Source organism: Nycticebus coucang, chromosome 11 (genome assembly GCF_027406575.1).
Source record: "Nycticebus coucang isolate mNycCou1 chromosome 11, mNycCou1.pri, whole genome shotgun sequence".
Taxonomy (NCBI): domain Eukaryota; kingdom Metazoa; phylum Chordata; class Mammalia; order Primates; family Lorisidae; genus Nycticebus; species Nycticebus coucang.
This window is the reverse complement of record NC_069790.1, coordinates 64,851,791-64,865,187: the sequence shown is the minus strand read 5'-3', so window position 1 is coordinate 64,865,187 and position 13,397 is coordinate 64,851,791. Positions and strand designations below refer to the sequence as shown.

Below are 13,397 nucleotides of genomic sequence, written 5' to 3'. Positions count from 1 at the left end.
AACAACCATTATTATTTATTACCTGCCTCTTTCCAAGGATTCAAGGTGACCTCTAATGGCACAAACAGGAGAACAAATTAAAATATAAGTACTTGAGTACTCCCAAGCAAATAAAATAACTATAAGTAATTCCAAATCTTGCAAAGCTTCAATCTTGATATTCTATCATAAACTCATTTAGTTTATTGAGATTACATGGTCCCTGGCTTTCAAGAACTCCAGTCAGAATGATTATCTAATTCCATACTTTGATTATCTAATTCCATCCCTTGACTCAAGTTGGATGTCATCTGCTGTAGTCTTTTTAAAACATAACTTTTGTCATGTCGTTTCCTTAATAAAAAGGTTTTAAATAGTTTTCATCTCTTAAAAAATAATGTTCAAAATACCTAAACTTGTGATACATATAAAATACTTAGAAGTCTGACCACAGTCCCTCTATCCTCCCTTACTTTTTACTCATCTCTTTGTTTTTACCTCCAAGTCAGTGTCCTTCCTGCTACTAATTGGTAGAAAGCACTTGGTAGGCTGATAATACTGAACCATCCGATACCATGAGAGCAAAAGTGCACTTTTGTATGCTCTCTTCAACCTAAGAACTTCTGTTCTCTTTATCTGCCTGGTAAACTTCGACTTCAAGTCTGTTACCCCTACATGAGGGCTTTCATCACTCGCCTACAGTGTGATTAGCTGCTTCTCCTCATTGTTTTTTTTTTTTTTTTTTTTTTGTAGACATGTTTCTTAATATTTTATCCTTAGCTATGTTTCTTTGTCTCCCACCAAACTCCAACTTTCTGAAGGGCGGTGGAGTACACGGCTTAGCTCAGAAAACCTAGGTTTGAAAAGAGTGCCTTGTATAACTGGCATGCAGGTTTCCTGAAGGAGTGACTGCTGAGTTAGTCATTACCATCATCTCCGTCACTTCTTGAACATTTACCACGTGCCAGCAGATGAATGGATGCAGGGCTTCACATAAATACCCTCGCATAATTTCAGAAACCAGTGATTATTATTACTCCCTTCTTACAGATGAAGAAACTGAAACTTAAGGAGTTTAAGTAACGTAAGTCAAGTCCCACAGCAGCCAGGATTCCCGTGCTGGTCTGTCTGATTTTAAACACTACATTGGAACCACTACACTATTGGCTAGTTTTTTTTTTTTTTCTTGCTGGCTCTATTGAAGTAATGAACAGTTAAAAAGGAAATCATGAGTAACACAGTTCTATTTGCTACAAATAATGAAATATATATCCCTCTGCCCTAAATTACTGCCACGGGATCTCAGAAGTAGACAATGAGTATTTAAAGCAACATTAGGCTTATAGCCCTCAGCTCCCCCCAGACCTCTTCTGTTAACAACCAACAAACATAGAAATGCTTTTCTTATTGGTGCATTATTGCAACATATTCAGGGGCTACATAAAACATATGGATTAGTTTAACTTGTGGCTCTTACTTCTTCAAGAGACATTGTCAAAAGTCAATATCTAAGGTACTAAAGGATGTGTTTCTAACATGTCTTTTTGTATTAAGTCACTCTGGGAGTGACGACTTTGCAGGTGTTTCTGCAAATACGAACACATGTAAAACCAGATATGGCATAGAGCTTTTGATTGGGTTTGTTAGTGACCAGAACCCAAACTACTTAGATTCATGGTTTGTCTTAAAAAATTAATTCATAGGGAAAAAAGGAAACAAAAAGCAGATGCAGACTGATTCAGCTGGCAAAATTCCTTCGGTTTCATCTTGTAAGTACCTGGCGAATCTGAATGGAAACAAAGTTATTCCCATGATAGTGCTTTGTTATTAAGACACGTGTTGAATACAGAGTAGCAGCATTGTGGCCAGAAACCTGGCATGTCTTACAAGGCCAGTCTCCCGAAATGGTGTGATTCAAGGAGTCCTTTGTGCTCTGAATATCATTGTAGCCCATGAGAATGCCAGAATGGATAACCTTACTATTTAAAGTCTTTTGTTTTCAAATGAAGGGAATGAAAGTGTCTGACAATCTGCGTTGCAAACAGTGGGTGCAATACCTTTCAAGGGTGATTTTGAGCTATTTTTGAAGATGTCTTCCATGATGAGGAGGTGATTTGTTTGGAATATCCATGCAGCTAAGTTATGCTTTCGAATGGGAATGGCAATATGCATCTACGACCCGAATGGTTTTTGGGTCCATAACACGTAAACGTTGGTGACTTTTCCAGATTATACTGAGTAAACTGGCATTGGCCATACTTCATGATAGGATTTCTTAAGTCAAGGTTAATTTCTGGCCTGCAGACATGTGCTCCAGTCAACTGTTTTCCTGCAAAATGTTCCCAGATATCCTGCAGGTCATGTGCCCACCCTCCAAAAAGAAAACAAGTGACTAATCCTTTTTTGCAATAACAATATGACTGGCATCCTTTATGGGGAGATAATTCATATGATATGAACAGCTTGAATTCCTCAGGCAGTTTCTCAACTATACACCACCTCCAGTCCCAGTTTAAAATACAAGCCAATCTGAAATTTTGTACAGCTAATCGTGCAACTTGATGAATCTGAATAAGATAACCGCTGAGGTCCCTGAACATTACTTCTAGAACTTGTTTTATGTAATAACTGGGACTATGAGCTAGCAGATAATTCAAAGTGCAGTATTCAGTGCTTCCCTGCTGACTCATATGTAAGCATATAACTAAAAGAACTAAACAAAACATCCAGCACTTCATGAGTGACAAAACAATTAAAGGTGTAGGCTTATTCTTGGGAAGCCTGTAAAAGATCTGTGAACAGCACAGAAGCCAGAGGCAAATCCATAAAAGTTATTATCAAGTCTCCAGGCTCCCAGGACAGCAGCAATGGTTTATTTTTCAAATGTATACAGTTCAGCTCTGTAAATAGCATTTTTCTTGGAAGCAACCATTCGATGCCTGTTTGCCATCTGGAATTTTTGTAGCTAAGCATAGGTCTACATAAAAACCAATTATTGTTGTTGCCTTTGATGTATATTAGCACAAACTCAGAAGCCAATAACTACAAAACTTCTGAAAAGAATCCTCGTGATGGAAAATCACTTTAGTGGGAGACATTTCTACTAGACTTTCCATGCGCACGTCTTCTTGTCTTCTGGTGTAAAAAAATAAATAAATTGTGTCACTACAGAAAGCAAAGAGTTCATGTCTCGAATTGCTATATCATGGGTATCCTGCGTAGGAAGAGGGAAAACAGGTGGGGCTCTGAAACAAAGGTGACTCTGAAATTTTCCAATTCACAGTATTTTCTCACAACATGAAAAGAATAGAAGAATGCCTGAAGTCCTTCCCATAGTTCACACTTTTTGCTCTCGTGATTAGAGCATCATTGAAATGAAGCATGAAGAGTCTCTAGGACAGCATTTTTCAACCATTTTTATCTCATGGCACACTTGAACTTATAGCTAAACTTCCACAGCACACTTAAATTATGTTGATTTTGAAAAAGAGTAAAAAGAAAGAATATACTAACTATGCTTTGAACTTCTTTCAAAAATAATTTAATTAATGATCTTTGAAAATGTTTGCAGCATACCTAAGATCCTCTCACGGCACACTAGTTGAAAATCACTGCTGTAGGACTTGCTAAAAACAAGCAAACAAACAAAAAAAAGGTATAGAGAAGTAAAACTCTCAAATAAATTGGCCTTTAATTCAAAATTCCCAGCAGCAAGTAAGGATGGCTTGGGTACCTATGGTAGCATCACTCTTCAGTTGACTACTGATTGTGGGAAAGATAAAGTTTTAGACATTCCCAAAGCAAGAAAAATAAGTGAGCAATCGATGTGAGCTCGGAGTATTTGACTGCTTAGGTACCTTGTACATGATGCCTTTGTCCAGGAAAACCCTACCTTCCCGGAAGATCTTACTATTAGTTTCTACGGTGAAACCTACATTAGGTATATGTTTAAATGAATCTTACTCTAAGTATTTGTGATCTGAAGTCTAACTTCAGATAAGGCCCTTCATTTGTTTTCCTTAGAACAAAAAGCAATTTGTAGCCTTAAGGCCATTGGCACAGGAGCCAGATCCAGTTGGTATAATACTGACTTCCTTTTGTATACTCCTAGTTAGTTAGAGAATTGGAAGAAATTGGTTTTAATGTTATAAAAACCTTGGCTACAGATTTCTAAATGTCCAAACCAATTCCTCGTCTCATTTTGGTAAGAAAAAAATGAAAGTGGTTAGTGAAGGATGGATCCACATTACACAGCAAATCGTTGCTAGTGTGTTTGAGAGTAGATTGACATTGCCTGCTCTTCCTCCGCTTCCACACACAGAAACCTGTGCTTTAACCAGTAGGTCAACAAAATGTCAATTCCTTCATCAATTCATTCATTTAACAAACATTATGTAGCACCTCTCTACTTTGTGGGGCATGTGAGTATACAGAGATTAATAATCCACCTGCCCTGTTCTTAAGAGTTCTCATTCCAGTGGAGAAATTAGTGAATAATCTAGAAATCAGCACAAATTTTAATTAGTTCCATGAGAGAAATACATAAAAGAGTGAAAAAGGCTCAGGGAATGGGACACATGTCAGCCTAAATGGAGGCACCAAGAAAGGTTCCTCATAGGAGAAGCTCTTGAATGAATTAGCTAAGCAGACAGGAGGCAAAGACCATTCTAGAAGAAAGAACAACAACACATGAGCAAAGGCACATAGATTTGGGAACATGGTAAGTCAGAGAAACGATTTACATAGAGATGAGCTCATTTGGAAAGGAAAATATTGGGGAAATGGTGGCAGATATTCAACAACATGCAACTCTGGTTTGTTTGACAACTACTGCAAGTGAAGCCTATCCTAACAACTACAAAAATGGAAAAAAGACAAAATGTTCATTTTAGAACATAGCTTCTTCTGTAAAAAGCATAATAGCATTTGAATAAGTTCAGCATCCTAATCATTACTTTTGAGAAAAAAAAATTCAACCCTTATAACTTGATAAACTACCATGAAAATATTGCAATGCCAGGCCAGGCACAGTGGCTCATGCCTGTAATCCCAGCACTCTGGGAGGCCGAGGCAGGTGGATTGCCTGAGCTCACAAGTTTGATAGCAGCAGGAGCCAGAACAAGACCTCATCTCTTTAAAAAAAAAAAAAAAAAAAAAAAGCCAGGCATTGTGGAGGGCACCTGTAGTCTCAGCTACTTGGGAGGCTGAGGCAAGAGAATCACTTAAGCCCAAGAATTTGAGGTTGCTGTGAGCTGTGTGCCATGGCACTCTACAGAGGACATCAAAGTGAGACTCAAAACAAAGAAAATATAGTGATACCTCAGTACTGTATAAATTCAAACCACCCCAAAATGGATCCCTATTGTATTTGAATATTGGGCATAAAATGATAGAACATGCTGCATGTGGCTCGGGCCCTAGGAAAGAGTGGGCTCTACTATCAGATCATTGTGCTTCTGAAATAAATTATAAAGCAAAACCTGATTGTGATATTTATAGCTTAAAGTCCTCATCACCCCAGTGGAATTTTCCCAGTAGATTCTTAGACTATCATTGCTATCACTGTACATGGTCAGTCAGTAAACAGTCTATGGAGCCATCACAAAGTAAGGACTGACAAATGAAAAAATATACTTTTTTGTAACAAAGAGCGATTGCTCATAATCCTCAACTAGAGGAGTTTTTAGCTTCAGAAATAAAAACAGACAGACATGTTATAGCTTGAAATACATCATTGCAACATTATAGTGAGAGGAATCACTTAGGAGCTCACATTGCAGAATAGATTGAGTAAATCTGTAAAGAGTGAATATAATGGGTAGTTCCACGATTCCTACCAGGCATGAGCTCTTTGGTAAAATCCCAAGCACTCTGTGACTCAGTTCCTCAATATATAAAATGAGATAATAGTAGTATCTACCACCGAAGATTATTAACAGTATTAAGGAGGCAATAGATCTACCATGATTAGAATAGTAGCTGGCACAAAAATATTAGGGATCTTTAAAAGCCTTCCCCCAAAAGATAGTCTGAGAACAGTAACTTAGGGAATGAGAAGACTACAATTAATCTTCTCAGTTCACTTTTGAAGAATTATGAATTAGAATATAAAGAGAACAAAAGATGTAGTAACACTTCTTTGACTTAAGCCACCCTTAGATTTCTGGTGCATGCTAAATTGCAATATTCAAATATACACTTGTAATATACAACTTCCTTTCTCCTAGTTTACTTCTTCTTTCTGCATTTGTGTAATTTTAACTTAAATCCAGCAACTTACATCTCTCTCTGTGTACTGTCATGTACTTTCCAGAAAAGGAGTCCAGTCTTTTGGGAAAATCAAGAGACAAAGCTCTAATCCTGGCTTTTCTGCCTATTAGTTGAGTAAATTTTGGAAAGTCACTTCACCCTCTGAGCTTCCACTTCCTCACCTATAAAACAAAAACTTCAAAACATCATGATTCCATCCAGTTTTACAACAGAACGATCTTGCAGCTTATTTACATTTTTTCCAATTGTATTAATAAAATTTTAAATTTACTTTCCCACTATACATGTATATAGACTTTCTTGCAAGCTGCTCTCTTTGAAAATATTTAACTTTGTTATCCAACTCCTATCACCTTCCCTTGCACTAAGAAGTCCGTGTAACATCACCAACATCTTGCTGAAGTCATGATCCTCCAGGCTTCAGCTCTTCCCTATATAGTACAACTAATGTTGGCAAAACATCCTCCTGGTGAAATTCACTTTAGTTGAGCCCATGCTGATTCCTAGTAACTGCCTGGGTTCATTTCTAAGTGTTCCTTTGTTCTCTATTAAACTCTGTTCTAGAAAATTACCAAAGCACATCACGCTTATTAATTTATATTTAGCCTTTATTTATACTTCCTGAATTTGTCCTTCCTCCTCTGTTTTCACCCTCTGAGTGCTCTCAGTGTTGATTTTTTAAAAAAAGTATTGATAATGATTCTGTAATTTAATCTGCAGTTCCTCCCATAATCATTATAGGGGCAAACTCAAATTAATATGATTACAGGCTTTTCGTTTCAAAGAAAGCCCCATAATTCTCTCCTACTTTTGTGGACGTGACCTTTTTGTGTTATTTGTATTACCATTTCATGTAAGAAAACATTCTCAATGGAGAAAATGAGGAAAGAAGAAGGCCTGAGCAGTGTCTTTACTCTATAGAACCAACTTGTCCATCCATTGGTTATATCCCTTTCTGCCAAATCTCCTGAACCATAACTTCAAATAAAACAAAATAACAACAACAAAAAGCACTTTCCTCCATTTTCACATCATGCTTTAGTGTCCCTCATTCCTAAGGCTCACACTGACCTTTCATGTTGTATGTGAAGAAGCCCCCGACACACCACCGGTTCTCATCCTGGGTCATTAGTTCTTTTAACATGCAAATCCACCAGTGCAACCCAGCAACTCAGTGGTTTCTTTGGAGTTCTTACCTTCTCTGTCTTTTTGAGACTATTTTGTATTGCATGAATTATTTTTTAAGCCCTTTCTTTGCTAAGTCATATTCCCTTTTTTTAAAAATTATATTTCTTTTTAGAATCAGTATCTATTTAAGCATATCTCTACTTTTTAAACAGTTTTTTCTAAAGCATATATAACTAGATCCTGTTTTTCCTTCCTCCACTCCTACTAATAATAACATAATTTGGTAACTTTCTTCCAAAATTTTATATTACTTCTTCATTCTAAAACAATTCTTTCACCATTCAAAGCGATGTCCAGTGTAGGAGTTCCCCTAACTTCCTCAGGCTTTCTCAGAGAAACCATATGTCCAGTAAAGCAAGTTAGGAATGTTTCAGTTTTAAATTTATTTGAAATATATTTATTCCAAAGAAGAATAAATATATTTATTATATATATATATATAATATATATATATATATATATATTACATGCACACACATACACACAGTAGAACTTCTATAAGGGACTATAACAAACTGGTCCACATACACAGGTGGTCAACATAAGAATCTAGGCCTACTGCACTGACACCTACATGTGATGCACGTCCAGTCTACGCACAGTAGGTTAACTTAGGGCGGAAGGCGGTGTCATGTAGGGAAGTGTTCAGCTGTGGAGGTTCTGCTGGATATGTAAATGCCCAATACAGTGGTAACTGATTTTACAACAGAACACACACATTTCTAAAATACAGAAACCAAACTATGAATGCTATTCTCTAGAAATAAGGTTAGCGTAGGTGAGGGAGGGGAAAGAAAAGAGATTTATGATTTATTGCCTCCTGTGGTGCTTACTTTTAAGTTTAGCATTTTACCCTTATAACTTAAGAAAATTAATTTTAAAAGGAACAGCTCACTATAATAAACATTATTCCATACTTTTCTCTATTATTACACTATTATTAGTATATTACACGTGTTTCTCATATAACTCTTAATCACATAACTTTGAATTATATTATTGCTCCATGCTATTCGATACAGCTGATATAATTCAGATAATACTTTTTAGTGTTCTATTTTTATGTTTCAAACTCCTTTTCTAGAGTTGGTTATGGTCTCCTTATTAAACACACACATACAAAGGTATACATGATTATCCTTAAAATGATGGCAGCAATTGCTATCTTGTCCTAACCCACCACCTTCCCAAAAAGGCTACGGCTCCTGTGCCCCTTCCCGGGGCAGAGATCCTTCCCACACGACCGCTGCTCTGTGGCTACTTCCTTCTCTTGTCCAGCCTGCTTGATTGTAAATTGTTCTCAGACATCCTGGAAAGGTAGGCCTGAAGCCACAGGATCCAACTAGTTAAAAGACAAGAGTTTCTTTTCTTGAGCCGCTTCTCATTACTCCTACCCCTCTGGGAGAAGAAAGTTTCAACCGTTTAGGATCTTCTCACTGTGGTTCCTATCTGCCAGAAAATAATGTCTGAATTTTTTTTTAAGCTCCTTTCATTCTCTGTCTCCTCGAGGAGTTCAGGTTCTGATGACTATAACTTGAAGATTAGAAAACTATTTCATCAAGAAGAGGTGGCCTCTCCAGTGTCACCCAGACACTTCATTATCAAGTCAAGCCCATGCACAGACAAGGCTGTTATTACCAAGCCTGCCATAGTGGCATAGAAACCCAAAGGAAGCCATGTACTCATTCTAGAAGCAATGACAGTATCTACTCAGTGCCACCGGCCCTTCAAATCAGGCTGAGTAAACAAGCAACATTCCTAGGCTCAAATGTGTCAGTATAGGCCATTTTGTCCAGAGTCCCCTAATCCTGAGAAAAGAAGAAACAAACTACATACTAGCCTTCACCCACCCAGTCATCTACCCTTTTACCTGTTTCCCCAAATTCACCCATAACCTAGAATACTAAATACAGGAAATATTGGGGGTATTTAATTTGCATTATATTGCATATTAAGGTCCAGATTACTAGCTGTTCTATTTGTGGTTGAGAGGTAGTAGTATTTGAAAAGATGTAGAAAATATTTTTGATAGCTCCAGGCTATATCAAATATTGGTTTTAATAGCAGGCCAGATCTCCAAGAACATGCTGTGTAGCTCTATATAAACTTGACCCTTTGCCAGATAAATGATGATTAATCAGGACTCAGATGTCAGTTGTTTTATGTTGCTTGTGCTCTTTGCTAACAGCTCCCTATTTCAAGCTGTGCTTCCTACATGTCAAATATAAATGTGGAACCACAATTTCCAGAAGGAAAATTTCTAAATACTAATATTTATTCCAATGTACATAGAGCATACGGAAATATTCAATGTTGTTTCTGATTAAGGTCTACTTAGCATTACATAATTTAACTAGAGTTCGTATAGAGAAAGAAGTCCTCAAAACATGTGAGATAGCCGGAACAAATAAAAAACAACTTATTATTAGATATACATACAATCTGTTTAGATATGTGTAAATATAATTTCTCCAAATACTCTTATACATAAAATGCTTCTTGATAAACTGTCACTTTCCTTTTTTATTCTACAATAAGTAAAAGCAATGGAATACTCTTGATAGCTGAATTATAAAAAATTTAAAATTCTTACTTAGAATAAGCTTTAAAATTTTTGAAGTAGGAGGTTCTTGTCAAGGTCCTCCATACGTTTTAATTTGATTTTTAATCAAAATACCATAAGAATAGCATATTTGTAAAACTTCTTTTCACAAAGTCCAAGCAAAAGCAAAGTTTTCAAAGAAAGTGAGGAAAATTTTTGGTCAAGATTTTCAAGAATTTAGAAAAGTGTATGCCTTGAAATTTGAGTGGACAAAATAGAATTTCAGTAGAATTGATTTTTTTTTCCTTAACCTAGATGATAAATGTCTAATTTGGACTGCCCATGTGGCATACAGTTCCCAAATTAAACTCTTTCAAAGACTGCTGTTTTTAGCAAAAGAGGGGGAGGTGAGAATTAGACAGAACCGAGCTCTTTTATACAACTGTAGCCAAGTTGTCAAAAACCAAGCTTGGCCAATTCACTGTAGCTCATTGTTTGAACTATAACAGGACTCCAAAAACTTATGACAACCACATTGAAGGAAGCTGACCAGGATTTATCCCAGTGTAGGGTCTAGCACAGAGCACAGAAGAGAGTGGTGCCCTTCTCTGCTCGTCCCTTTCCAACACACACACCACCTGCTTTGGGTTTGCTCCTTCACACCCAAAATAGAGTATCCGGGAAGCCGCTGGCATTCATCCCAAGAACTATATGTAGTGATCTAGAGGTGAAAAGAAAACTCGGTAAAAGATACAGATGGTCTTATGCTTTTTTCATATCCATTCATTTGCCTCTGGGAGTCTAAAAAAGGCACCTGCCCTTTCTCCTTCCCCCAGGTGGCGAACCTGCTACGGCTCTTCCAGATCCCTCAGATAAGCTACGCTTCCACCAGCGCCAAACTCAGCGACAAATCGCGCTATGACTACTTCGCCAGGACCGTGCCCCCCGACTTCTACCAGGCCAAAGCCATGGCCGAGATCTTGCGCTTCTTCAACTGGACCTACGTGTCCACCGTGGCCTCCGAGGGCGACTATGGAGAGACAGGGATCGAGGCTTTCGAGCAGGAAGCCCGCCTGCGCAACATCTGCATCGCCACCGCCGAGAAGGTGGGCCGCTCCAACATCCGCAAGTCCTACGACAGCGTGATCCGGGAGCTGCTGCAGAAGCCCAACGCGCGCGTCGTGGTCCTCTTCATGCGCAGCGATGACTCGCGCGAGCTCATCGCCGCCGCCAGCCGCGCCAACGCCTCCTTCACCTGGGTGGCCAGCGACGGCTGGGGCGCGCAGGAGAGCATCGTCAAGGGCAGCGAGCACGTGGCCTACGGCGCCATCACCCTGGAGCTGGCCTCGCAGCCCATCCGCCAGTTCGACCGCTACTTCCAGAGCCTGAGCCCCTACAGCAACCACCGCAACCCCTGGTTCCGGGACTTCTGGGAGCAGAAGTTCCAGTGCAGCCTCCAGAACAAGCGGAACCACAGGCGCGTGTGCGACAAGCACCTGGCCATCGACAGCAGCAACTACGAGCAAGAATCCAAGATCATGTTCGTGGTCAATGCCGTGTACGCCATGGCCCACGCCCTGCACAAAATGCAGCGCACCCTCTGTCCCAACACTACCAAGCTTTGCGACGCTATGAAGATCCTGGATGGGAAGAAGTTGTACAAGGATTACTTGCTGAAAATCAACTTCACAGGTAAGCAAAGAGCCTTTCTTCAGCTTCTAAGGTGCAAACGGGTGAAATTAAACAGGGCCCAAAAACCTCTGCCTCGAACCCAGAATCATTGTTTTAAAGCTACGATAAGGATTCAAAGTGTTAAACAAACATTCCTTCCAAGATGCAAAATAACGGCTTGTTGATGTGCTTACTCATCTTTGAAGGAAAATCTTGGCTGGTACACAATGAAATTCTTGTTCTGTGAACTTGAGTATAAACAAACTGAAGACCAATGGAAGTCCTTCTGATATAGTAGTGAACGTGCAAAAGTGCATTCAAAGTAACTTTAGCTGCCTCTTCATTTATTTCTAAGAAGTATGGTCTAAATATTTCTATGTACAATATTTCATTTAATGTATTACTAAAATAAAAAGCACAAAATATTTAGGCCTGCAGTCTCCACTAAGGTACATGTGATATCAGCTCATTAAGGTACTTGTTCAGCATCCTATAGCTTAATTCTGAATTATAAAATGCTAACTAGTATTATTGGACACAAAACGTTCTGCCACCAGAAACAGTACAATGATAAAATGTTTTCACTTGCCTAAATTGCTAATCATCTCCCATGCCACTAGGGCATTATTTTAGTCTGCATAATTTGTTTTCAATTGATTTATTATTGAAGACCTGAAAATTTGTATGTTTAAACCATGCTATCGTCGGTATAAATGGCAGTTCTCACATCTCCCTTACAGGTAGCCACTCAGAAATCAAGTGGTCTATGAAATCACCAGTAATACTGAGAGAAGACCCCATGACCTTTGGCTTCTATTCCAGAACTCTCATTCCTAGTGCAGCCTTGAAAATAAGCACAAAAATCACCAGCCTTGGTCTTTGCCATCTTATTTTCTTTATTCTCCTCTAAGGAGGCCAAAGGTATTAGAAATCAATTATGTCAGTATAACTTGCTATTCATCTGATAGATACCACCTCTTACCATTAAATGACTACTAAAAGTGATAAAGATTAAACTTTGTTTTCTGTATTCCTACAGGTGTATTTTATATAAGATAACAAAAAATATCAAAGTAGTAATAAATTAGCAGTTATGTCCAGGACCACTTTCTATTGACATCTCCAGAAAATAAGAATGGATCCTAGAGTCAGTAAAAAAAAAAAAAAGTATATCTTTAGTTTAAAATAAGTGACCTCTCAATATTCATAAATAGCATTTACAATACACTCAATTCTTAAACATGAATAAGATATTTGATCACATACTACCCCTTCAAGCTACCCTGAGGAGTATTATTTATCTTTATTCACCACATATATTAATGTTGGTACACTTACTCCTTAGAATGAAGGTGTACAAATATATATTCACCCATCAACAGCTAAAATAAAGGGAACTCTCAGAATTCAGAGAGCCCTTGCAAGGTGTTTTATACATATAACCAAAACATTGTTCTTCATTCCAGTGACTGTTTGGTCTGAAAAGGCAAAGAAAAATGTAGAAATAAAGCTATTATTTGGATAAATAAAACAAAAGTATCTCATTCAATTGCTGGCTTCAAGTCTACCATTCAGTTTGGCTGTGCAGGCCTCACCACAAAGTGCTATTTTAGCATTCTTAATTTGTCAGACATTACTAGTCATTCTCCTTCATGAAGAGAGTAGGAGGGTGAAAAACAGATTTAAGCTACATAGAAAAGAAGGAATTTAGACCAGCTACAAGGTAAATATTCTTAGCAATGAGAAT

At 38.1% G+C, this 13,397-nt stretch overlaps 1 protein-coding gene across 1 annotated transcript in view; it reads left to right on the top strand.

The window, feature by feature from the left end:
• GRM3 (glutamate metabotropic receptor 3) overlaps nucleotides 1–13,397 on the top strand; it is a 222,591-nt gene that overhangs the window by 138,713 nt on the left and 70,481 nt on the right. Inside the window, exon 3 of the mRNA XM_053609323.1 lies at nucleotides 10,816–11,671. Within this exon, the coding sequence (XP_053465298.1) occupies nucleotides 10,816–11,671 (856 nt within the window). The remainder of the gene's footprint in view (nucleotides 1–10,815; nucleotides 11,672–13,397) is intronic.